The sequence below is a fragment of the Bombus bifarius genome, unplaced genomic scaffold (genome assembly GCF_011952205.1).
Source record: "Bombus bifarius isolate JDL3187 unplaced genomic scaffold, Bbif_JDL3187 scf7180000007987, whole genome shotgun sequence".
Taxonomy (NCBI): Eukaryota; Metazoa; Arthropoda; class Insecta; order Hymenoptera; family Apidae; genus Bombus; species Bombus bifarius.
This window is the reverse complement of record NW_022884369.1, coordinates 1,101,756-1,129,346: the sequence shown is the minus strand read 5'-3', so window position 1 is coordinate 1,129,346 and position 27,591 is coordinate 1,101,756. Positions and strand designations below refer to the sequence as shown.

The following is a 27,591-nucleotide window of genomic DNA, read 5'->3' as shown; positions in this document are numbered from 1 at the left end:
AACCGATGCAAACCGTCGCGGTGTTCTATGGCTTATAAGCGGTCGGTTCCATTCGAACGAATTCGAACGAGAGACATCCGAGACGGAGTGTGGGAAAGATTCGAAAGAATGGCCGCGCACGGATCGAAATTCGAAGCCGATTTACGGGATCGTGTAATAACAATAACGGATAATCGAACCGTGGTTGCCCATCGGCCGTCCCGACGCCGGCAAATTGACAAATACGCCCGGCAAGGAGGCTATCGGAAAACCAGCGTTTGAATACTGCAAGCCATCCGTCCGGAACGACGATGACGAACGATGATGTCGGCCCTGTTTGCTCGACTTTTCACGCAATGATTCTAGCCTTTTTATTACTTTGATATTTTTTAAACAGCGCTTATCTTCGGTTAATCTTGAAATGGTAGAGTAGAACTTGCTTCATTTTACGATTGATTGAGAGTTTAATAAGAGGACGATAAATCTTAATGGTTTAGACGATTTTATATCGTGTTATATTCTACGCTGCTGGTCGTTATTATCAGTATTAGGGTACGTGCTGATACTTGAGATTAGGATTATCAAACCAGACGGAATTTTTGTCTTTGCAATTACCGAATACGAGCGTTTTTGACAGTATCAGCGTTTGCTTTTATCGATATAGAAACGATATGATTACGTGTATTTATTTACTCTGGTTATACTGAGTTAATTCTGATTAACTGTATCAACATAGCGATATCATTCACATCGTGAGTGTCTTATAATATGGAATATCAGATGAACTAAAATTTAGGATTTTCGAATAAATGCAGACTATTCAAATACGTACAGCCAGCAGTATATCATTAGAAATTTATCGTTTCAATTTCGTTCTACCAAATGAAGATGAAAAACTGAAGAAAGGAGCGATTATATCCGCAATCTAAGCTCTTCTTAAACATTCTTCGCTTTAAAGTTGTAAGGGGCCAGCGGCGAAGAGAATAATCTTTTCTCGCGAAAAACAAGCTGACAAAGAAACGAGTTTTCAATTAACAGCGACGTTCCGTTTTCGAAAATTCGTCAAACGAAACGGCTCGACGGTGATCCCGTGGAAACTTGATTAAACGTGGTCGCGCTCTCTCGCCTCTGAACCCCTGCTCGTTTAATAACGCGAAGCGATATATCGTAGCGGGATGTATCGTGTGGTGAATGAACAGTGGCGATGTGAGGGTTTGGATGAGAGTCGGGTGTATCGCGAGACGACGCTTCACATGAGTCGTCGGAACGGCGCTGTGAAACTAGCGAAGAACGCGAAACGATCGATAACTAGGACAGAAACGTCTCTCTAGAATATCCGGAGGATGGAGATCGAGATGTGTTTTGATAAACGATTAGAAAGGCAATCGATAAATGAGCTGAGAAGTCGATAAATGACGAGAGAACGTGGGATCCGGTTTGCTGGCGTTCCGTTGAGTCGCGTCGTTTGATCCAAGAGAAGAACATATATATATATATATGTATATAATACGTGGCTAGTTTAAGAAAAATGAAACGATGAAAGAGAGAGAAAGAGAGAGAATGGGGGTACGCGAAGAAAGCATCCTACATTCTATGTCGCTATATCACGGCAGGGGAGGTTTTTTGGGCGAGGCCCGAGAGCTTGTTAGTGGTGAGATCAATCCAAGACTCATGCGATCAGGTGCGATCAACTATGTTTGCCAGGAACGTTGCATTCCCGACGTGTTTCGTCAAATACTCTCGCTCTGTGACACGTGTCGCTGATTGCTAGAAAGACGCTCGACAAAAGGAGGTCCGAAGGACTTTGCACGCGATAGTAGCAACCAGTATTCAGTTAATGAACTCGATTTATATATATATATATATTATATATAAGACATATAAGATATATATATACATAAATATGTATTTTGTATACTATATAGAAACTGGTGCGTCGGAAAGTAATGTCGTAACGAAAAGGACGCGAATCCAAGCACGAAAGCCTTCAAGCTCGAAGTTTGGGGGTGAATCGAGCAAAAGAGGTTTCTTCGTCATACAAAGTATCACGTTAATGTAGTATGAAATGACAAAGAAAGAAAGAAAGAAAGAAAGTGGAAAAAAACATATAGAGATTGAAAAAAAAAGAAAATTGTATATGTTTGAAGTAAGATGCATCAAGGCGCGAGTGGAGACGGGATCTTTCCCTCCCTGAAACTTCGGCTCGCCCGGCATTTGACTTACGTCGAATTAATTAACCCCTTCGTTACGCATTCGATTCTATGTGTGGTCGAGTTGACTTTCCATCTTGCGAACGAGATCAACGAACAAAGCGTCTAGGGCAAATTACATCTACGGTGCTATCGTACGCTACTAAATAACTATCCAAAAAAAAAAGAAAAAAGAAAAAGAAAAGAAGACGAAACGTAAAGAGAATCATATCTGCCATCGAACATTCGACGGGCTCTAAAACGCGTGGCCGTGAACGAAAGGGTTAAGTTGAAACGTTACTAAAACTACTACACTAGTGGTACATGAACCAATCAAATATTATCAGGCACTAAACAGACCACGGAGATAATCATCGTTCTATGTATCTCTCTTCGCTAAAGCTAATGTGAGAAGCAAGGAACGAGGAAGAATTAAAAAAACCGTATTCCACTTTGGACGACAGAGATCCGCGACGGTTTTCTATGCGCCATTCATACAAGTTCGGCGCGATTCACGCGGCAGGAAAAAAAAGTAGAGCTTGTAAAATTTGTAAGCGTGTCAATTGTTTCTTCTTTTACTTTTCTTTTTTCTTTTTTCTTTTTCTCTCAACACGGTCGACACACGCGCGACAGAGACCCCTTTTACTCGATCATCCACCGGCTACTTTCGTTTTCCTAAGTGTATACTTCTAATCGAAAGCGACTGCCTGGCCATGTTTCGTACTCGAGAGAAACTCGAGAGTCAAGAGAAACCGATGGAACTCTAGCCTGTATATGTGTGTTGTTCGATCGACAAGCAAAAGTATATTGCCGAATGTGATCGATCGATGCGAAAGTCGAGTAACGGGCCCGTACCTTGGGCAGGTCGCCCCTGTTGCTGTCCTCACTGCTCGTGAACGTGCTAGAGGTGTCTATTCCGGAGTCTTTGGTCGCGCTGTCTTGGCTACCTTGCCGATCGGCCTCCCAAGACCAATCCTCCTGAGGGCCGCCGACATTGGTCCCACCGTGAAATCGCACTGTCTTTTTCCCCCTCCTCTCCGTGAACCTAATGGACACGCCACATACACAGGAGATACGAGAACGTGTGTGTCTGTAGTAACTGTGTGTTCGTCTGCGAGTGTTCTCTTTAACATGAATGTATATATACGGTGTTGTTTGTATAGTGTCCCGTTTACAGTTTCGCACTCTACCATGTGTCTAATGCTTTCGAACTCAGAGACAGAGCTCCTACGCTACGTAACGATCTTTGATCCCGAGTTTGCCAGAGACGGCGAATTCGCGTGACTCGAAATAATTATATTACTGAACAATCTAGGATCCATCGTTTGATCCAATAACACATGAGAATGAAAGAAAAGACACGTTAGAAATTTTGCATCCAGGTATCGCCAGAGACTGGCAATCCCGGGACGACCGACGCGAACAGCGCGAAAGAAACGAGCCAAAAACAAAAACAGAATCGAAATTATAGGATACTCGAGAGATAGAAAATTTCTATGGAGAAACGAACGCACGATCGCCAATTTTACACACGCACCTCCTACTGTCGGAGCGCCACTCGTCGCCACTCCTTCGGAAGCTCCGTCTCACGAGAGTGCTCTCCTCTTTTCGCGGCTCTCGCGGTGGATGATGACCGTTATATTCGATGGTCATCGCGGCCATGTTGTGGTGCCCGTTGTGAGGTCCGTTGTGCCTACGTCCACCGCTGGACATTGATATCGGACCTCCCGTATGGTGGTAGTACCCCTTCCCTACAGTAGATCCAAAACGTTTTCGTTTCCTCTGCTCTCTTTCTCTGCTATCCGATTAACCGTCACATCTTTAACTCTATTCTCTACCATATCATTTATCCCCATTTATCTCTCGTTTACTTCGAAATCCCTTTGTTTCCTTAACTTCCAACCCCTTACTTAATCCTTGGTAAGTTTGCCAGACTCACGAAAATTCTACGTCCTAACACGTCCTATTACAACACCGTCACGTCGTTCATAATCAAAGGCCTAGCGAAAGCTAACCGCATGTCCATATTTTCCACCTATACCTTCCCCTTCTCCACCTAATTTCCTTCCACTCCGGAAAGACGTGTGCATTTTAGTGTATCGCGTTCGTTAAGTATACCTGTCGAATCAAAACCAGCCAAAAGATAGGTGCAGGCTTACCCTTTCGGGGGAAAAGTGTGCGAGGAAAACGGTGCTCGGTCGGACCGGAAGTCATCCGGGAGCCGCACGGCCGCCAGAACGCCGCTGTACACGCTTCGGTGTGTGCAAAGGTGTGTGTTGTATGTGTGTGTACGTATGTGTGCGTGCATGATAGCGATGCCGTTTCTCGAAAAAGCGACCACAATGTTTCCTGCCTGGGGACTTACGTATATTTAGGTGAGACATCGAAAGACAGAATTCCGCACGCTTCAGGCGAATCGTAGACGATGTCTGATTGATTCCCTTGAGAAACAGTCGTTCGATGAACGTATGATTCGATCGTGAAAGGCTGAATCGTCGGAGGGAAACGCTAGCGTGCGAGAATTCACGGGCACGGAGTGGAACGTTTCGGAATAATATAGGGGCACACGAGATAAAATCTTCGACGTAGTTGCACAGTATCGCATGTATGGATAGAGAACGTGGGTCTTCGAGACGAACATCGAAGCAACAGAATGTGAGAATGTCGGGAGTATTCTTTGGTGGGCGATTTGTGTACGTGGCGTGAGTGAGGTGTAAACGATAAGATACTTGTATACCTGTGCACGATTCGTAGCCGTCCAAAGTAGAACAAATAAAATCTGTTACAGCTCTGCCGACCGATCGCACTTCCACGTCGAGACATTCGAGAATCCTCTTCTCGTTCACGCGAGTTTTAATCCGTCACGAACTATCGCAAAATTTCTCTGTTGATTCTTTTCGTTAAAGTCTGAAGTTGGAAAAAAGGAGGGCGAACGTTCCGTTTCGTTAGATTCGTGAAAAATCAATTTCGAGCAATCGCCGATGATTGAAAGAAACATGACGCCATGTGAGCGCACACGTGTCCCTTGGCAAATCGTTCGCTCGTTTTCGCGCGTCGTTAGGCTAGTCGAAAAAGCCCAATGACGAATTGAACTGTCAAAGAAATAGCTTGATGTTCTACTTAAAAAGAAACGCATCGGTCGAATCGTACAGATCTTCCGAAAATTCTGACGCGATACGTTCGCGACCGGTCGGCAGATGACGTACACACACATGCACACGCATACGCAAAGATATACATATAATATATATATATATATTATACATAAAATATATTATATATGTATATAGGTAAATATATATATATGTATGCGTTCGATTCATATATATAGCGGAAAACGAACTGCCTTATTTGCATTTGAGAAAATTAGTAGGTACCGCGAGGAACTGACGATTCATTCTGTCCCCGGGCTTCTCCCTCGAGCTCCTGGAAGTCACCACCATGGACGGCGGTTTATCCCCTAAAAGGCGATCTCTCTTTAAATCACACATGTTGCGTCAGATGCGTAACGGTGCTTCGCTTATCGCTAAACTTAAAAAAAAAAGAACAGAACACGAATAAGAGCGGTCGCGATTATCTCTTCAAATTCGTGACGACGATTCTAGAAATCGTTTCTCTCATTTTGACTCTCCCCTCCCCCCCGCCCCGCTCTCGGAGAATTCAAGTGTGTGTAGATGCATGTTCAAACGAGAGAGTGGATAACAATAGTAATCTCCTCGAAGAGTATCAACTACGTTTTGGTGGTAACGCAGGGATGAATGGTAGTAAATCTCTGAACAATAATTCTGGGTGTCTATACTCTAGATATATAGATCGGTTTCGATGCAAACAGAGAGGGAAAAGAAAAGAAACAAAGATTGGTCACTGCTATGAGAACTGCTCTATATGTATAAACAATCGAACACTGTATAAACTAATGGTAATCGTAATACATTGCAGGCAGAGTCTGGTGTTCTCTCGCTACACGCAAGAAGTAAGTCGTCGTTTTCATTATGATACGGCCCGGCCTCGAGAATTCGATCTGGATCGTTTCTGAAAGGAGGATCCAGCCGGAAGGAAGGGGTCGACGAGGTCTCGTTCGTCGTGCAAGCTCGGTGCAAATAAGGTAAAGGATCACGCGTCATAAAATTGGCAAATTGGCCATACGATCGCCACGCGAGACGCGCCTGGCGTCGTCTCCTTATATAACCAAACGACGTATCTGTATCTGTATCGGTCCGCGTCCTCGATTTAAATGTGAAACGTACCGAACCTTGATTTTATGATGTAACAAGTTATAAAATGTGAATCTTCGTCTCTTTTTCACGAGTCGCGATTAGTTACCGAGCTGGCAAGTGTACTTGAACTAATTCGACGTCTCGTAGGAACGAAAACGCGCCCCATTTTGCAATACTACGACGGGGGTTGGGAACGTTCAGGGTTGAAAGAGTAGCGATAATCGGTATTCCGCGCAAAAGACGTGCTTTGCATAATCAGCCCCGGCGGCCGCTACAAAGTATTACGCGCGAAAGAAACGTTTCGTACCGTGAAACGAACGAACCAGGCAGAGTGTCAAAGGGTGTTTGAAGAACGTTCGAGATAGGCAAGATAGGCACGCTATGACTATCCATGAACGCGATACCTTCTGCTGTGCGATAGTATCGACGATAAATAGAAAACTCGCGACGCAGATGTAAATAGACACAGACAGTCGTTAGTCGAAGCTACGATGACGCGAAGTCTTAATTTAAAAGTTAGATGACGCCGAGTTCATCCCTCCGGATCCATCGGTCCCCGGGTATTCGCGTCCGTATCTGGTTCGCGTTCCACCCACATTGAAAAATCGCTAAACTTAGAACGCAGCACCGTGTGTACTTTATTCCGACGACGAACGAGACCGATGAGGGGGAGGTAGTGGTGAATTCCTCGACACAGAAAACTCAAGATCGACTGATCGGAGACCTCGACGATAATTGCAGCTCCGCAGCCACGAACGTCCTTTCATTTGGCAGCCGTTCGCGACGAAACGTCGCCACATCGCCGTCGCGATATCCGCGTCATATCCTGACCCATAACTCTACTGTATATTAAATATATTAAACGTCGTTTCTCCCCTTCTACGAGAGTTCTCTGTGTCGCCGGTGGATGCGTCGATAACGTCAGCATGGAACACGCGTAGGACGATGGGCGGATAGGGAGGGAAGGTTTTAATCTACGGGAGTTCTCTCCGGGAACGCAGGTTGCTCCTGAAAACGAATTAAAATCTGTTTAATAGAATTTTAGCCATGAACGGGGGAAAACGTGGATGGGTGTCGGGCCGGACGGAAACTGTCAAAGGAGAAAGGTAATCAAAGGCGGAGCAGGCTCGATGAGAGGCCAAAGCGTGGCCGTGACAATTTATCCTTCGCCTCTCCCTTCTCCTCGTCCGCCTGGGATCCGATGGACGTGCAGCAGCTCTCTGCGCCCCTCTGCAAATCCTTCGTTAAAGGGAAACTTGCGAGATGCGAGCGCGCGCGCGTAAACGGACTTACCTCTCGTAACTTCTACAAACTAATTTCACTAGTCACTAATTGTATTGTGTGCATCTACGAATGGGAGCAACAACGCCGTCCGACTGACGCCGGTCACTTTTCCTTTTCTCTCTCGGGTGCGTGCGCGCGCGCGTGACACCACCACACACGCGACACACGAAATCATCGCGAACGAGCCTACACGCTCGTCGCTAATTATCGAGCCAATCCCCTTAATCATCATCTATTCAAATTCAACTCGTCGCGATTCGCCTTCGATTTTTCTTACTATTACATCGCGACAGACCTGTCTTCTGGATCGTGTAATCGACGCATCGATGCTCTTTTTAGTTCTAATTGCACGACAAATATCCTTTGATCATCGTTGTCTTTCTACGACTCTCCGTTTACCCATTTCTATCAAAGTTTAACCCTAAAATTCATTTTCCTATCGAGGGAAAAATAATTCAACGAATCAGGTCACCGCTTAAATCTTCACGGCGATCGTCAACGTTTGAACAAAAAGATAGCTAAATTCGAAACGCTATACAGAAGTGACAACGACTTTAATAGGCACGATCTCTGCATAACAGCTAGCCCAGCCATCCGCATCAGCGCGTACGCACTAAGCGTATAGCTGTATTACTGTCGGCGCGTCTCACTTGTACATACAATTTCAGAATCTCTCGCGTCGTTCCGCAACGTTCAACTGCTTCAGACAGCCAGCGTTTCCATGAATACTGAGAGCGGATGGACAGCTCAGTAGTAACCAGTCTGATTATCCCGACGTTGTTCCCAACCATTTCGAACTCCACCAATGTGTTTTGTAAGCCTTTAATCTGGCTTCGTTAAGACTGAGCCAGGGATAGTCCGAGAAATTATTGTAACCGGTGTTAAACGGTGATTTTGTGAAAGCTTTTACGAATTACGAGTAGCTACGATCTTGTTTGTTTATACGGATACGCTTAAAAAAGACTGGGCCAATTATATCGTGGAAATATTTATAAACGAATTTTCAATTACGTGGCGGCGAATAGGAGGAAATCCCGGAAGAGGATTAGGAGTCACTAAGTTTCTTGGTTCTATCGGTAAACAAAGTAATTTCAATTCCGATAGTCATTTCCGGATGAGGATAATGCGGGGTCACGAACCCGCAGCCTGTAAAGGGAACTCGAATCCGAGTCCCGACCAGTCGACCATCAAATTGCAATGTCTTCGGATTAAATTTCGATGAAACTGCCAGAGGGGGTCGTCTGCGTCCCGACAGCGCAGTTCTTGGGTCCCTAAGGTCGATGCACAAAGAGTCGTTCGGCGTGCTATCGTAAAAGCAGCACCGGTAACGTGAACCAGAGACCTGGCTATAGTTTAACTCATTTAAAAATTGAAAGGAAGAAGGAAGCTGAATAGCAAAGGGGGTGTTAAAAGTTGGAAAACGGTCTGTTGCTTTGTAATTATTTAACGCGTTCTCTGCGAATGATCGAGTTGGTAGCTTCAATTATGCCTATGCTGATATTCTTTTATTTAGTCATAAAGTGACATTAAAATCAACGAAAATATACTGATCATGTTTGCTGCGATCTTCATTCGGTTTGGTTCGAATTTACTCTCGATGTTTCGTATGCAAACGTATTATATATAATGAAAATCGGATTCGCGATTCACGACCTTTGCTTGGCCTGAACATTTGCTTTCACGAAGAGTATCCCTTTGGTATTAATTCTAGCGCGTATTCCGCCAGAATTAATGTCCCTAATAAAACTCGTACAAGATTTAGAAGACGCTCTCCGCGTGATCTTCAAAACCCCGACCTCTTCATCATAATTTCATCAGATCTTCGTGACACAGAGTGTCGAGGAAGAAATGTCACGAGTCTACCGACAAGAGACGCGTTTAATATCAGATTTGCTGAATCTCCGACTACCTAACGCTGACGCTGACGATTTTTTTATGACTCCTCGGGACGAATTAAATATCAATGTAACCTGGCTGCCAGAAGCGAATCCATTAAAAGGTTAACAAACTCTCAACAATCGTTGAAGAAACTCGGAAAAGAAACTGACGCAATTTCGTCGTGTGCAATGTACCTTACGTTTCTCGTTACATTCACTGTCCTATTTTCAACTTCATTATCAACAACGATTGAAGACGGTACCTTCGTAAGCTTATAACAAATTCGTGGACCGCTTCCTCAATTTTTGAAGAGACTACAGCTCTATATTCATCGAGAATCCGGTTCCACCGCTGCTCAAATTCTCCACCCCAGCCTCGGGTAAAATCGATCCCGAGTAGCTGGCGACGAGAAGCGTAAACACGGTCACCGTGGAGGATCTATTGAAGCCAAGCATCCAACTATGTGCACGACGTACGAGCATTGACGCGAGCGTGGATCGTGCATGCCCCTGTCGAAAATGCTCGTCCTGAAATGCGGGAACGATATCCCAAAGGGGTTCAGCGAGTGAATGGAACCCTCAAAGAGAAGCGTTGTTTTCGACTGCCCGGTACTTTCTGCTCCTCTTTGCTGCGAAGACTAGTTCTAAAAATAGCAAAGGGGCAGATGTTTGAATTCGCCCACGTGTTGTCCGCGTGACGTCACGCCGACCGTGTGGGCGTAGCGAGCGATGGAAGAGGGTGGCGGTGAGCTGAGTAGGGGATGGAGATGAGGGGGAAAATGCGGAAAAAAGGAACGAGGGATGCGCGAATCGGAAGAGAGGGTGAAAAGAATGGTCGAAATGTACTGGCTACGGAAAAGATACTGTGGAGAAGGTGATGGAAAAGATGGAAAATTTCAAACGGGGTAATATCAAGTACTTCGTGTTCAGAGAACGTAGAGTCGATGGACCAGAGAAAGTGGCTCGAATTTTGAAGTTAAATTTTTCTCACCGAATGACGTTGAAAACAGGTTCTCATCGTTGATAAAATTCCTAAGTTGAAGGAAACATTACTTAACGACGATTCTCAATATTTATTCGGATAGAGTACTATATATCGTTAGTTGATGAGAAAGCAAGGAAAAATTGTCATTGTACCAAAATCAATGTAACTGTCGTAAAAGAAACATTAGGGAAATAGTAGTATGGACTAGAGAAACAGAGACAGAACGGAAAGAACGATCTCTAAGAAAGTATAAAAATAAAAGAACGAAGTAAAGTGTAAAAGGCTGTAAAAGTGGAGTGTATATAAGGTGATACGAAAAAGGTGGAAAGATATAACGGAAAGAGAGGGGAAAACTAGGCGGGGTGTAAGATAGCCAAGAATCAATGCAACGACGAGGGCAGAACCCGAGAATTCCCGCAGGATACCGATCAGGAGTCCACACGTATCCTTGGTCAACTCGATACTCGGGTAGAGGATTGGAAAAATTGGAAGAAAATTCACCAGCAAGGATTTCTTCGCCTGATACTCTCACGAATGGAAAAAACGAGCTTAACCCTCACATTTCCATGGAAGCTCTTCCCACGAGGAATACAGAAGTTAGAGTTTCGTAGCGATCGAAAACTACTTTAAACCCAACGATATATCAAGACTGTCCTTTGAATTTCCAAAAGAATCAGAAAATTCATTTCCATCGTCTCGTCACGCTGTGAAGAATAAATATCAAGTCGCGTAACGTTGAAGAACAGCGTGAAGAGAAAGAAAAAAAGAAGAGAAGAAAAAGAGAAAAAAGAAAGGGGCAGGCGGACAGGTAGCTAGTGTGTGTTAGTAGCCCACGCGAAGCTTTTTTCTCCATCCAATGATGCGCACCTCGATGAATCGGTTCACAGTTCACCGATCCCCGTCACTAATCAACTGTGAGCCACGTATACGCGTATTCTCTTTCCCTCTGGCTGGCGCTTGTCCGCTCTTCGAAACCAGCTCGAATGCGTCGCATAAAAGCGAGCGCCGGTGTCGAGTGTTCTCTCGTGAACACGGAGGAACGCGTGCACTAGAACAGGCCGAACCGGGGGATCTGCACAGCATCGGTAACCTAAATTTACTCATTAGCCAAGGAGGAACCCGGTTACGCTTTCCCCCGCGCGCCTACCGCCTTCACGATAATGCGGTATCGCTTTTCATCTGCCACTCCATTCGAGCCGATCTGCCTGCCACCGAGTAGACCTACTTTCCCATTTCAAATATTTCATTTGCCTCGATATTCTTTTCCCAGTGCTTGCCACTATCCAGTGGACCAACGAAGAACCTCCGCTGTACGCATCATTTTCACCATTAATTCTGTTTCTTATATTTAAAGGATAGAATTACCTTAAGGATTGCGGTAAATTCTACTGTTTGAGTTGAGAACCAACGCAGAATCTCTGCTCTACGCATCATTCCCTTTATCGATCGTTTTCTTCTTTCTTTTGCTTTTTCTTTTATTGGTCTTTAAGAAATAGGATCATCTCGAGGATTTGATAGATCCTGAAAATCGATTGATATCTGTGGTATACGCGATGGAACAGATTGATTGCGACCTCGTACTGGTCCGGAACGAGCCGCTTCTTTCTTAGCTGGCTAGCTGTGGAGCGTTAATCGCTTTGTAAATACGCGTACGTACGTAGAGAGCTTTTTAGACTGCATGAGCATCGGATCGGTCGATTACACTTTCCTTCGACGGCTCGCCTGTAAATATCGCGATACAGGTGCACACATTCTCCGTAAACCAATTATCCACTGACACGGAAAACCTGTGCTCTCCTCGTGCACCGAGTTTCAAGGGCAAAGCTGACCCTACCGATCAGCTCTCGCCCTCTCTAATGTCACTCTCCGTCGCAACCGATTCTCCACACCAGCCTCTGACGGTAATTCGGTGGTGGATTTGACGTTTAACCGCGTCGCTGTTGAATTATACGACTGGCACCGCGGGGACGTGACATCCCGAAAGAGTAACGGCCAATATCGTTGTCAATGAACTTTGCACGTGTCCGAGCGAACTGGCTGATCGAACGTACTTCCACCAGTCAGATTTAGCCGCCACGCCATCAACGATATATACTTCTCGAATCATTAAAGCTTCGTCTGTTTCCGTTTTCAGCTATTACTCGACTATTATTTATAGAAGAAAAACACGATCATTGAGTTTATTGGAAATTGGTTAGGAAAATGTCACCTCCTTCGCGCGTCGTCGTGCTCAATCTTTGTTCAAAGCGTTTCCCTGAGTCGCGACGCGAGTGATATTACGAATCGTTGATTTTCAAGAGACTCCACCGGAAGAAAATTAATTAAACTCGAACTCTGAAATCGTTTATAAATTTACTCGGCTAAAGATCATAGTTGTATTAAGAGGAAAATAACGGTGGAAGAAAATTGTTGTCGCGATAATTGCATACCGGCCACGAGATTAAAGCACGGATCTCGTTCTCGAAGTCGATTAAAGAAAAAACTCGACGTAAAAAAGAAACAACAACAGAAGCAAGAATCGAGCATAGACTCACCCTTCTCGGACTCGTCAGGCTCGTCGCTAGCACACTCGGGTGTGCTTCGCTCTTCCTCGCTGCTGCTGAAGCTTCTCTGAGGCTGAAGACCAACCTGACCACCCATCGGTTGCGGTGGGTGCGCGCTTTGCGTTTGATGCACCGAGTGTTGCTGAGTAGGATGCACAGCGCTTCGTGGTGGGCCCGCTTCTACCGTTGGTTGACCGTATGTCATCGCGAGATCCGTGTTCTGATCCTAAAAAGGTAACGAACGGATCCTCTCAGAGGCAAGAAAAATCGGAAACCATCGAACACCAAGTTGTCACAAGACGACGTCAATTTTCATATTATAACACGATATAATATTCAAGTGAGACAGCGCAGAAGCAGGAGATGGCGATGAGATGAAATGAGATGAAGAAAGGAAGGTGAAAGTGAAAGAAAATAATGCTCCGTCCTGAACGGGATAGATACGCGTTTCTCAATCAGCTGGTAACAGTAGCGAAGCACGAGGAAGTAGTATAGACCAGGATAAAGCAGACATCGAAATTTTTCGGTTCCCCTTCGATAACTTCGTTCCACTGGATCTGTTCGTGCGGCTGGGCTCGTCGAGAACATCCCCTCGAGCACCGCCCACGTAAGAATATCGCTAGCGGTCTGCTCCTACGCGCTCGCAGCTTGTACAGGGTTGTGCATAACTTGTTGAATGTTTAATTTCTCCAAGTTGCTCTCTCTTTCCCTCTTTCGAGCATCTAACGTCATCGTCACGTTCGATCCAGGCTGAACCAATCGCGAGAACGCGGTCCCACTCACTCACCGGGTAGATCGGTCGTTGTCTCTGGTAGTTCTGTTGTTTCATAAGACCGTCGATCTCGCCTCTGTACAGATTCGGGTCATCCTCCGCGTACGCGTCCGGATGCCTTGGCGGTTGTTGCATCTGATGCGGCGAAGCTACGTGGGGCGTCGGTAGACTTCTCGAGTGAGGCGAAACGGACATATCCACTCCGCTATCGCTCGTTGGCAGTCGACGCCCTGGGCCCTGTAATCCCCAGCAGAAAACCGCCATTTTTTCGTGCCGCAATCGGCCCGGTTTCGATTCGTCACGTGTGGGTTGCAGTGGTGGATGCAAACAGTGCGATTTGTTGCGTTCTTGTTTGATCAAATCAGCATGTGGTGAACAATATGCAGTTTCACTGTGTCTTTGGACAATCTATCGTATGTATTGTCATATGTATCATATGTTAGCAACTACTCGCTTTAGAGATTGTCGAAGACGGTTAGTCTGGCGCTATTCAATTTCGGAAGAATTTGCGACGATTTAGACTGCGTATGGTTAGTGAAAGATGTACGATAAAATGTGTCGATACCCAACGACAGCTAGTCATTCGAAACATAATTGCGTTGTCTCAAAAAAGAGAAACATTACTCGTAAATGAACTAGCCACAGAGTAGAAAAGGCAATAGTGGTGTGTTCTGATAACAAGAGTTACGAATTGTTGTGAATTATTTACAAAATTTCCAACAAATATATATCGAATTTTATTTGTCGATTTTTATCAACGTTAAGATGAATTAAATAAGAAGATGGAACATGTCGAGCGTCGTATGTCGAATTTCATCTAACAACGTTAAAATAAATTGTTCAAAGACGCAGCAGCAATGATTAGTGACAATGAGCACAGTGACACACGGTGAGATATACCAATTGCATTGCCTTGCTTCGACCGAATTCGCTTAGCCAAGTGTTTTGCAATTGTTGTTGTAGGTTGTTTAGTAGCTTTTTAATTATTTGTTGTTGTTGTTGTACATCCAGAGCAACAGTGCGTGCACGAGCGCTATTTAATGGCCACGGGGAAGCTGATCCCCGCGGTCGAACACTAAATGAATGAAGTAAATCGTACTTGCTCTTGCTGAGAGTACTGTCTTCTGAGCAAACTTCCGCTCCTTAGTAACAATGGTAAATTCTCCTTTTCAGCCGCGCTGTGCGCTCTCTCGAGTTTCGGTCTTTTATCCTGAGTTTGGTCCACGAGTCCCGGAGGACCACCCACCTGCATGTCCTGCATCCGTCGCAGCATCGCGTTGTCCCCGGCTGCTAGGCCCGCCTTCGTTATCCATTGTCCGGTCTTCGACAGCAATTCTTGCTTCTTGCGACAGAGAATGCACACCCATATTACCTGCAATCAAACCGCATTACACAATCTCTGCATCGAGATCAAGCGAGTTAATATTTCGACATCTAGAAGTTTGCACGGGCAAGCGTCAGGTAATTTACAAAACCGTTATCTTCTTATGAAAGTTTTCGAATCGTAGATGTTGGAATTGCCGAGGTTTGGCTGGAGATAATTTTCGTACTATCGTTCTTCTCCTCCTCTTCGCTGTTAAAGTATCATCGAGACGCTAAATGTCTAAAAGCATCGGAGTTTTAAAAGTTCCAGAGTCTTCTAAAATCCTAACGTTTCTTTTTCGATCCCATCGAGCGTTCGATCGCGGTGTGTAACTAAAATAATCCACGGCGGCGCGAAAGGGAGATAGCTCTAGCAAGAGCGAGGAGAGGGAAAGAGTCCTGAAACTGATCGATCCAGGTCACCGCTTGTAGCGAGGATATTAATAGGAAATTATCTATAGGAAGTCGACCAGTTACGATGCTAATTGAAACGTGTAAGCGGGTGGTGCGAGCTTTCAATTTGCAACCCTTGAAAAACGCGCGCTCGTCCATCGCTCGAACAACGAAATAGATTCGCGGTGACACCCTTTCGCGCTCGCGGAGTATTTGTCGAGAGACGCTGTCAAAAGATGGCGAGAATAGCGTTAAAAATACACGATGCCCAGAGGGGGCAAGTGGAGAGGGCCCAGTTGCAGCGAGAAGCCCGACTACAGGCGATATATTCGCTGGCAGTTTTCGCGGCAAACTGGAAAACTCGACGATCTTCGCGCAGCCGGAGGAGAAATTATTGTAAAATCCCCTTTAACGAAGTCTCCGACTTCATCGCCTCGGGCGAAATTCTTATGCAAATCCGACGAAGCTTCGAGTAACGTTAAATTAAATCAAGCGGATCCGACGCCGATGGAGGACAGCGTATAGCGACTTTCTGCAAATATCCAGGTTTCTAGAGAATCTCTAGATTCTAGAGGAACCTGGGCTCGGCACGATTATCGAAACGTCTTGGGCCAACGTTGAAAAAACGTTCCACGATTCAATAACGACGAAAACACGTAGCAGGAAACAATGTACACCGTTCTTCGTACTCTTCTTCCTTTACGAAGTAATTGGAGCGGCGAATCTTTAGAAACGCGAAAGTACGCGTGAAGGAATCGGCGAAAGGAAAAGGGAAATCGAGCGGTTCTTCGTAGACGAAAAGCACATTCTTCGCCTGGCGACCATTCACTGCCTTGTACAATGAACGAAAGGCTAATAATTAGCGGGCTAGCGCGACGTTGGCGGCGGTAGCGAAGCGTTTTGAAGGATGAATAGGCGGGCAGAATACTCCATCAAGATAAAGCGTGATGGATGGACCATTTAGAAGCAAACCGTAAAACAATGCCCATGCCGGTTCCCATCGATAACACTTTCCATGCCCATTCACGCGTATTATTGTACCAACTATAATGGCGTGAACAACGTGCCGCAAGGACACGGGGCTGCTCCCTTGAATTACGACCGCTTCGATGCCGTAAAATCCGCGGGATTAAAATACGCACTCGAGCTTTTGATCGATCGAATAATTTAACATCTACGATCCTCGAGTGACGTTCGGTACAATTGACAGACTAAAAATCGTAGTGTAAGTCGGTGTAAGTCAAAGTTCTTAGAATTTGCATTTAATCGCATATCTTGACCCTTGGCCCTCGCGATTAATTCTATTATAATTTTATTCTTTTCTACAATACTAATTTCGTGATTTGAAAAAATATAACGAACTTTTTACAACAATAAATACGGAATACTGTTTTGTGGAAAACAACGGTCAGCTAACTTTATATATTCATGGAGTATTTCTACTCATTCTTCGACCAAGCACTTGCACATCGTTAATTATTATCATACCACTCGCTCGATAAATAGAACTTGATGAAAATGAGTTCGATTAAGATAAAGAGAAGGGATAGCAGGAATTATGCTGGATGTAATTCTCGTACAATCTTCTTGTTCAATCCGTAATCAGCCTTGAAAGTTTGTACGTATTATCATTAGCATTATTGCGTGTATGTATCATCGAGTATTATTATACTTGATCGAAATAGAATTTGACGAAAATGAGTTCGATTAATAATTCCTTTCGGTATTCTTTTTTCGCTAGGAAAAGTGGAATTAGACAGAGAACGGTCCAGAGACGCCAGTTCAGACGTGAATATCGCGATATACGGTCGGCCACGCACAGCGTTTGCATAATTATTGTTGTCCATTATCGTTGTTCGATGAATCCAATGCAGATTCGCGAGCGCATATTCCGCTAATCCGCGAGCCGAGGACGCTGCTGCAAATGAAAACGTGTTTGGCCGTGTTAGGCGACGCGAGTCAGCTACGATTGCACCTCGTACGGAAACGGTCTAGCTGTTTTTCTCGTCAAGAGGCAATCAAGCCATTGAGAGCTTTGGCACGAAATCTTGAACAATGTTTTTTAAAAAAGAATCCCTCGATCGTATTTCTTCTTCGTATTCTTTCTCAATTTCTACGAGCGTTTAACATTTAATAGTACGGAGTTAACGATAAAACATCCCTGAATTAATTTCTAAAAATATCGACACGTCGATAAAAAGCAACTTCTTGAAACGACGTAGTAACTGTCACCGGATTGCATCACTGAAACTCCAATCACCGTTTGATCTATTTCTATTCCACGATTTATATCAACGTTCTCTGTTATTATCGTGTTGAATCAATTGCGTAACGAGATAGTGAGCGCATATTCGGCTCCCGTATTGTATAAACAGATAGGCCGAGAACAGAAAGGGTGGCGATTTTCGCGAGGTCGAATCGTGAGTTTTGCACGGGATAACATAATTGCATCGCAGTCGGCGTCGCATTACGTAAAAACGGTTAATGACGGCCTTAACAGGCCGAGAGCCTGTTACGTAAATAATACTTTAATGTGTCCTTTATCCGACTGCAGGGGTTGACGTTCGAAAATTCTTCCCCGGCGCGCATACGAAAGAGGATAGAATAAATTCTGCGATCTTGCGGAAAAACGGATGCGTCTCTCTCTAAAAAAAAAAGGAAGAAAAGAAAGAAAAAAAGGAAAGAGAAGAAGAAAAAAGGTTGAAGCGTCGTTCAGGTTTGACGAAGTAGAAAAAACGAAGAAGTCTTTACGAATGGATGACACGATGAAGTGGAGGATTCGGTGCGCGGAACACAATTTACCCGATCTCTTTAGCAACGGACGATATTTCGTCCCTCCGTCAGACCAGGCGTCCCAGTTTTTAAAAGCGAGCCGGTAAACGTGAATTTATTTTTACCTTCTTGCTGGCGCTGCTTAATAAGTGAACAGTTTCCGATGAAAGGAGCGTTCCCTTTGTCGAAAACGCTTTCCAGAGCTGCCGAGCGGTGAACGTAATTATTTCATCGTTGCAACGTGATTTTCGGTGCACAGAGTAACATAGGGTGCAGTATAAAGTGGGTTAAAAATATCCGTCACTTACACACCGAGTGGGACGGGTCCGCGCGATTCGAGAAGCTGCATCGTTCGATCGCGAGATTACAGACGACGGGAATCAGGGACGTCGACGCATCGAGTCGCGACGACGTCCTTTAACATAAGAGAACTTAACTGAGAAACGAACCCCTGGAGTACGGGTTTCCAGGAAAATGTACGATTCCACATGGTTTTCGAGCGTGTCCGTGTACGAGTCGTCGGTCGACCCGTTCGTCCAGATAGAGGCGTGCGTGCATCCGCGAAAGGGAGGCAGCTTTTTTTTTATTCTCGAGATGCTTGCAACGCCGACCGAACCTCGCTGCAGACTGGCGGCCCGGCCGTAGAACAGAGAGTGCACCGAACAAGAAAGGAAAGAGAAAGGGTGCACGAGCGAAAAAAAGCAAGCAAGAGAGAAAGATGGTGTCGAGGGACTGTGCAGGAACGGAGAGGAGAGCGAGAAACGAAGAAACAAAGATAGGCGGCGGCAGGGGAAGGGGTAGGTGAAGAGCACTTCGTCGAGTTGCCTAGGTAGCAATATGTCAAGAGCTCAACCCCTTTCCACCACTCTCTCGCTCATCCCTGTGCTAGCGGCGTCCTTTTCGCCCAACCACCGAACATTCCGTACGTACGTACGTACGTACGTACGTGTGCGCTATTTTCCGCAGCCTAAAAAGAGAAAAACGTTGTTGTTGGTAGTGGTAAAGAGAAAGAGAAGGACCGAGAGAGAGAGAATCGACGTAGGGGAATGAGATGGCCCTCGAGGCGTCTCACCCCTCTGCCCGTCGTTACACCCGCCTAGGTTGGGTGGTGTTCGGTGGTGGTGGACCAAAGGAACGAGAACACGACGTTGCGTGTTTGGCCGTAACGTAAATGATCATTAGTTTGCCGGCTCGAGGCGAGTTGTCGGTGATTTGCATTAATTAATTAGAGGCCAATTAATTCAGATTACTTTATCACGGGCCCTGTGTACGCAGGCAGTATGTCAACCGCGCTCAGGCGACGCCGGCCGAGACAAGACAATGACGACGACGACGATACAGAGAGACATCGACGTGGACGTTGACGTCCCGTTGCCTCGAGTACAGCAGCCGGCGATCGATACGCTCGTTCAAGCCAGTCCGATAACTCGCCACGCCGACAATAACGCTCGGTGCCCGTGTTCGTAACGCTCGCGACGAATTATCCTTTCAATTCGTCGATTGGACGTTCGAGTCGATCACGGGACTTACGCTTTCATTCCTGTCTCCGAACGATTGTCTAGATTTGTATGGACATTCGTCTGTCGATCGTTACCAAAACTCTTCCTTCGTCCAGATGTTTAAGGGAATAACGGGCGACAAGAAGGGATGAAGGAACGTTTGAGATTGCACTTGTACTGGTGGAGGAAGGGAAGAGGTCGCTTCATGGTGTCGATGGAAACCCTCGGTAAGTTTCCCCGAGGCAAACGACGATCGCGGCGCCAAGTAGCTGTCGAGCTCTTTCATTTCTAACGAGATGTACGCGAATCGTCAAGCGTAAGAGGACTTTTGCAACGGCAAAGAATCTTCGCGTCTAAAGCAGCGACCATTGAATGCCGGAAGTGCGAGAATATTTCGAAGAAAGAGGAAGGAGACGAAGAAAAGGTTGAAGTAGGAGCAAGATAGTGGACAAGAGTTTCAGTTTGCAGATAATAAAGTCTGCTGGTCGAGTGGCATCAGTGCTCAGACAATCCTTCAACCCAAACTAGCGACGATACCGTTCCACAGACACGTCGTATCGCGGCGCATCCTTTTGAAGTTTAGCCTGAAATCGCGCTTAGGTATAATACCAAGGATCGATCGGCCAAACGAAAGATCTCTCTGTCTCGCGGCTTCCACATAATTTCTCCAGATTATGGTAATTCGCTCTCGTCTCAAAACGGAATAATCGAGGGCAACGTCGTCCCACGGTTAAGGAAAGGTCGACGTAATTACAAGATTTATGCAAACGCTGAATTGGCCCTGGCCAAACGGGAAAGAAACGATTCTCGGGACGACTAACGAGGCAATCGCCGATGTGTCTGATTACGTACAAAAGAAGTTTGTGGGCGTTGCACACCTACGTAAACAGCTAATTAGTATGCAGAGACTAGACGATCGAGGTCCTCACCCTCCACTCTTCTTCTATTCAGAGTACACTTTATGTCTCTCTGAACAACTTCGGCCTTTCCGCTTCCTCGATTTTTCGGCAAACGGGGGCCACCATCGCGTGCATTAGCGTCACGAGCTCTGGAACTTTGCGGCCCCGAACTTTTCAGCTGTCCTACATACACACGCCACGAGACTCCAATTGCCTGACTCGACCACGAGGAAGAAGCTCGTGGAGGAACGACAGATGCCTCGACGGAGCCCGCAAATACGAGAAACTTGCGGAACTTTCAATTACCAGCGGCTTATTTTACGTGAAACGGTAGCCGTGCACTCGTAATGAGAATCACGCGAGCGCGCGTTTAATCATTTTCGGGGAAGGGTATCCAGTTTTTCCTGACCAAACTCCAAATACGACAACCACGAATTACGTGTAGTCCAAAGAAACTTCAACGACAGTCCCAAGTTTAATTTCAACCTGTAAGATGAAGAACGGCTTAACGCGAACAGATAATTAGAGAAATGTCATAGTTAGACCAAATTAATTGTTAAATTTACAAGTGGTTTCGAGTTATGAGAAAATTGAAATTGTGCGGACGATTTTTGAACAGCTGTAGAGAGGAAGTCGTGTAGGGGAGGATCGATTCTGTGGAACGGGGGCTGTGGAATGCTGTATTGGAACGAAGGATACTTCCTCGGACAGCGTTCGATTAGAATTACCGTCAGTCCCTACCGCTCTGACATAAATACCAGAGATACACGCGTGCACTCGGCCGAACACGAGCGCACAATGGATCGACAGAGAACCTTGGAACCAGTCGCCACGTCCCACGGACCGTTGCAGCTATTCACCTCCGCGTGCCTGCCAGCTTTCTGGACCTTCAGTAATCTCGGAACGACCCGGTCATTAATCGAAAATCGCCATAATTCGATGAGCCCCGCGAACTATGCAACCTGGGTTGCATCGGTGACGCGAACAATGCCGAAAGGTTTAGGGACATTGTCTGGTTGCGCGAGTGGAAACGATAATAGTTGGAATTCTAAGTATTGATGTTCCACAGAACATAATTATTCTGAAATTTTTCTAGTACTTAAATCGTAAATCTCGATAGTATCGTTTTGATTAATCCTAGCAGTTCTCGAAGCTGACCTCGAAAGAGTCTCCAGACATAATTGCACGATGATTTACTAAGTAAACATTAACGAAGCTCAAATAAAATGAATATTAATAAAACGACAAGCGACAAGTTGTAGGATACAAACTTCTGCAGAAACAGTTTCCATAGTCTTAGAGTTTCGTGTCGAATAAAGTGGCTAGCTGATTTGTAGTTTGTGAAACTCGCTTGTTTTATTACCAAACTTGTTACTGAAAATCTATTTAACATCTGTAGCTCCGAAAATTTCCCTAATAGCATTAATGGCTCTGATACGTACGTGCCAAGCATTCGTATCTCAATCTGAGAAGAGAAATGCTCAGGATTTCGCTGCTTCGATAGCTGGCCAAATAAGATCTCGACCAGTTACCGAAGCACTACTGTACTCTACGCAGTTTGCCCTCTCAACTACTATATCATATATCGTGGACTTTGTATCGTTTCAATTAACGGGAGCCTTCCCGATGAACGTTCAATCCGCGTTAATTTCATTAAGAGAAATGCAACTGCCTCGGCCGTGCGATACGTTTCAAGCCGTCTCCTTGGCCACCCTTCCGCCTACGCGTGTGCGGCCAGCTTCAAAGCCACTCCTTCCCCTCGATGAACGGGAGGCACCGCCACGCCAAATACACCGCGACCGCGTCGAAACGAAGAACAACGTAAATTTACCGGTCACCTTGTATTCCATTCCCTATCCGTTCTCTCCTCGAGCCCCTCCAACCCTGTCCGCGTCGGTCGGTGTGTCCCCATCATGGACTCTGTAACCCTCCCTACGAAACTTAGATCAATATGTTGCGTCACGTTTCGCCCCCCTGCACGCCGCCCGACATCCATCCACCCACACCTTCGTCCACCCCGCACTTCATTCCTGACCCCAGCCCTCTACCCCTGGAACGTGACGTCACACAGGGACGCGCCCCATTCATAGGCTCTCTCACGCAGAGAGACGAAACCACAACGAGTACAGAGATCGGCGAGGAGAGAAAAGAAGAAAGAAAGAAAGAAAGAAAGACGAGGAAGGGGTGAAGGTGTGTATATGCGTGCTAGGTTTGATCGCACGTAATGGTGTAGTAGCAGAAAGACGAAAAGGCTCGGGGAAAAAAAACACTGAAAAAGGAAAGAGAAGAAAAGGGATTCGTTCGGACCCTGAGAACCGACGAATCGAAGAACCCCGTTTGGTGAAAAAGCCCGGGCTCGTGTAATTGAACGAACCTCGCGTACCGTGGCTCTGGCTCTTTCTCTTTCTCTCTTTACAGCAATGAAGAAACGTACGAGCGTTCCGTTCTAGCGGATCGATGATGTCGTAACGCGCGCCGTGACGTTTATCATCGTGCTTGCGTGTGGCCCTGGTGCTCATGTGGGAGTACGTGTTCGCTGGACGAACCATTGGCACGCGCGTACACGCCACCTCCTCAGTCTATCATATATTTTCGGCTGTATTAAGCGAGGATTCGCTATAACGGGGATGGATGTTCGGAGAGGAACACGAGTCTCTCAGAGAACGATCAATGAATCTCTTCGAATCTGCAGCAAGGTGCACAACTAAGAAACTAACTGGCAGCTATGATGATACTTTTGCGAAAGTTTCAAAGACAAAGGCGTTGAATCGAAGATTAAATATTTTCGAAAGTATCGTAAATTGTTGTTGCGTTCTTGATGGAATACGTGGCCAGGGAGGGAACCGGGCGCGCAAGGCTCACTTTAACCGACTGCATAGCCAGCCTCCGTTTCTTAAGCCGCGTTAGTGTACGATGAAAACCAATAAACTTACAGGAAGTTGTAAGCCGAAGTTCCGCGCGTCTGCCTCTATTATTGTACCTCGCCGGGTGAAATGCGCGCGCGTGTATTCTCTGTACGTGCGTAAAGCCCTGGTTGTCGCTCTTATTTCTCCGCTGCCGGATGCGCCGCTTTCAAAAACGAAGTTAAATTACCCTTTATGCCGCGGGCCTCCTGAATACAAGCGAATAACTGCCGCAACCTCGAAGAATCGCTCGCTAAACTATCGTGTCGTTAATCGAGTTACGCGATCTATTCGAGGATTTCTCTTCGAATCGTTTTAAATCACCGACGTTACTTTACCAAACAGCTGGCGGTAAGACTATATTTGATCCGGTAAGCGACAAATAAATAAAAAATCAAATTTGCCAAATTACAAACTTATCATCGGCATTACTCGGCATTAAATATAAAAAGATATAGAAATTTAAATATGGAAAAAGTAACGTTCCAAGGAACTTTCAATCGCAAATAAAATCGCAACGATCGATTATAAAATCCAACTTTCGACGATAAATGTTCAATGACAATAATGATAATACGATCTGTCCATAATCACTCGATTGTTAAATATCGCCTCGAAATGGGGATGCATGACGAAGGGCGTGTCGTGTTCAAAGGCGAGAGACGAGAAATAAAAAGCTAGGTTGCAGGCAAGTCCGTAGGCACTATTTCATTCCCATTGATGAAAATCCTATCAAAATTGTGCGATCTGACCGGAGAAATACCAGCGTTCATAGATAGGAAACATATTCGCTAGCTGGCTATTTAACGATGGCATTACGCCCACATACGTTACACACGCGCACGTCCACAATAACGGTTAATTGGTGTAGCATGGAGAAGGGTGGGCGGTAAGGGGGGCAACAGTGCCGCTATAGGTCAATTATTTCCACGTATTTCAAACGTGCGCGACGATACGCGGCCAGTTATCGTCTTTTGCGATAGGGCTGCTCTTAATTGTTTCCAGGAAGGTGACATTTCTAGCGCTGATCGCTTCTGCACTTTTAACACCAAAGCCAAACCATCGGTGGCGGTAATCGTGGCCGCCCCGACGACGACGACAACGACAAGGCTCGTGTTTCGAAATCTCTTCGCTTAGGAAATAAATGGACTGCCTTGAAGACGCGATAAATCACAGCGGCGCGGATCCAATTTTCCGCGAACGCCGGGAACTGGAACTGCGTGAAATCGCTGGAATCTTCGATAACGCGCGAACGAGACCTTCTTCCGCCATTAACCGCCTCTCACGCTACCATTCCATTTGACGTCGATCTAATTTTTCAACGGTTCTTATCTCTCCTCCTACGATTCGTCTCAATTTTTATTAAATAAAAATTGTACGCCTCTGTGTGTTCGTCTAATTACATATACAACGACTCATGAAAACGTTTGAACGTTTGTCATGGAAAATTAATATATTGCATAAAACACATTGAAATGCCAAAATGTGTACAGAAGAGACATTAGCATACAGTATATTAGCATACACTTTAAGCGTATAATAAATGTTAATAATGATCTCGCCGAATAAGCCTTTATATAGAGCGTTCAAAAATTTCCAGGCTGGGAATGAAAAGAGAAAAGTACCACCAGAATTTATGGTTCAATTTTCCTAGTCGACCAGAGATTCTCGTCGCCATTCTATTTAGGATAGCGAGATTGTGCAACGCGCGAATATAGTGCAACGAAACGTACAGCGACAGGCCAGAGATAATACCTCGAAGGAGTCGGCAATCGTAGCCTCGTTTCCGTTCTCCCGAGTGCACAGATTCGCGCCCAAGATCCCATTGATCAGAGTTATCAGCGAGGGCCGAGCGAGTGACTGTGGCTTTCGGGCTAGTTTCCACCCTATCGATTCGTGCGACAGATCTCATTGCTTATCGATCTGTGATGCTTTTCATTTCATCTTCAAGTTCAATATTTTTCTCGAATTTAAACAAATCTTTCATTCGCTTCTAACGATCTGTACAACAGAATTTGATCTGTATTCTCCGATAAGGTTGAACGATTCATTTACGGCAATTAAGAGGATAGAAATTCAAATATTTCCGCATGGGGGTAAATTTATTTGAATCTTCGGGTGGCGTGAAAAGAACGAGCCTTGGAACGTCACGAGAGGCAAGGCGTTTCCGGTGCTCGCGTACCGAATGCACCGTCACAGAGGATTTCCTTTGATCCCTTCATTTAGGTAATGAATCTTTTTTGGTCGCGAGCCTGACCGGTCTGGCGACAAATAAGACTCGTGATCCCTCAAAGCATAGATGTTCACTAAATTTAAGTGGCTTCTGTAATTAAAAGAAAAATAGCGGATTATCTAGCCACCCTCTACCGAAAGCGCGCATTCTCTCGCCAAAATCATTCCAAAACTCTCTACGAGTAACCAACGAAACTTTCAATTCAAAAATACTATTCTCGATGCTTCTAAAGATATTTGAAGCTATGAAAGACAGCGAGGAGCGACGATTTCTTCGTGATTGCACAATGTTGAAACCAAACTCGCAACCGGTGAAAAGAAATATTTTCGAGAGCTTGAAGTGCAGCTAGTGATAGAAGACAATCATTGTCGGACATTGTATTTATATAAGTTTCAAAGGGCAGTGGATGAAATACAAAAAGTTAACGTCAATCAATGTTGAGACCAATCTCTCTACCAGTGAAATGAAATAAACTAGAAAACATCGGATATTGTATATATGCAAGATACGACAGTAGATCGAATAATAGAAAAGTTAAAGTAACTAATTGATCGATATTTATCGTTACCAAACTACACTAACCAGTGGAGTGAAATAAGTGAAATAAATTCAAAAGCCTAAAGCACAGCTAATACCGATAATAGATAACCGTAATGAAAAATTATATCGATACAAGATTCGAGAAATCAGTGGATGGAATACAGAGTATGAAGATAGTCGATCGGTCGATTGACTCTAAACTCGCTATCGGTGGAAAGAAATAGATTCGAAAGTCTAAAAAATAGCCAGCGATAGGAGACAATCGGTAAATCAGACATTGCATTCGGATAAGGTTCGACGACAGTAGATCGAACAGAGAAAAGTTAACGTAGCTAATAAGTCAGCCGGGACCCCACCCCGGCGTGTTCGAACGTAGAACGCGAGCGAGTAAGAAAAACAGAGGGAATTAGAGCGCGCGAGAGCTCGAGGAGAACTCGATTCCTTCGGACAATATATCTTGCCGCTTCTTTTCCGATTTCGCCCCTACCTTGTTCGACCGTAGAGTGACCTTTCCGCCGCAGCGTGCGCAGCACCGGATGCTGCAGTAGTTGCAGATGTGGCCGACGCCGTCGGCGAACTTGGTTTTCAGGCATATGTGACACGTGGCGTGCAACTCCACTCCCGCCTTCTTGTGTTTCTCCGAACAGGCCCGTATCCTTTCCTCGAGGATCGTCACCTCGTCCTGCTTCCGTCTGTAAAGTATAATATAAGAAACGTATTATTCCCCCGTGAGCAAAACGAATAGGGGGAGAAGGAATCTATTTTATAAACATTGAAAATGTCAGATGGAACTCAAGATAATTCCGGTAACGTTAGAACGCAAGATGTTTCCTCTCCTTTTGATTACGACAAAATCGGTTACGACATATCTCGCTACTTTGGATCGATTTGAAAGAAAGATGCAAAAAGAAACGCAATTTCATCACGTCTCTCGAAGACTAACGCGATATCACGAAGGCAAATAGGACAGGAAAGGAGCACGTTTAGAAGCAGTCGACGTTGTATGGAAATTACAGGCTAAACCATCAAACGAACGCTGCATGCGAGGGGGATACGTTGAAAAAGAACAGCCCCCGGATAGAAGACGGCAAACCAGCTTCGATAAATATGTAGACGCACGTGTACGTACGTGCTTAGCTGCGTT

At 45.3% G+C, this 27,591-nt stretch overlaps 1 protein-coding gene across 20 annotated transcripts in view; it reads right to left on the bottom strand.

Annotated features, from left to right (window-relative positions):
• The window catches only part of LOC117205288 (regulating synaptic membrane exocytosis protein 2), a 66,998-nt gene that overhangs the window by 34,881 nt on the left and 4,526 nt on the right, over positions 1-27,591 (bottom strand). For 10 of the 20 annotated variants that reach the window (XM_033443532.1, XM_033443535.1, XM_033443529.1 and 7 more), the window contains exons 2-7: positions 26,935-27,139; positions 14,946-15,218; positions 13,862-14,083; positions 13,066-13,300; positions 3,706-3,919; positions 3,024-3,213 (exon numbers count right to left, since the gene is read on the bottom strand). In XM_033443532.1, the coding sequence (XP_033299423.1) occupies positions 3,024-3,213; positions 3,706-3,919; positions 13,066-13,300; positions 13,862-14,083; positions 14,946-15,218; positions 26,935-27,139 (1,339 nt within the window). The other 10 variants (XM_033443537.1, XM_033443544.1, XM_033443543.1 and 7 more) reach the window with 10 other exon arrangements.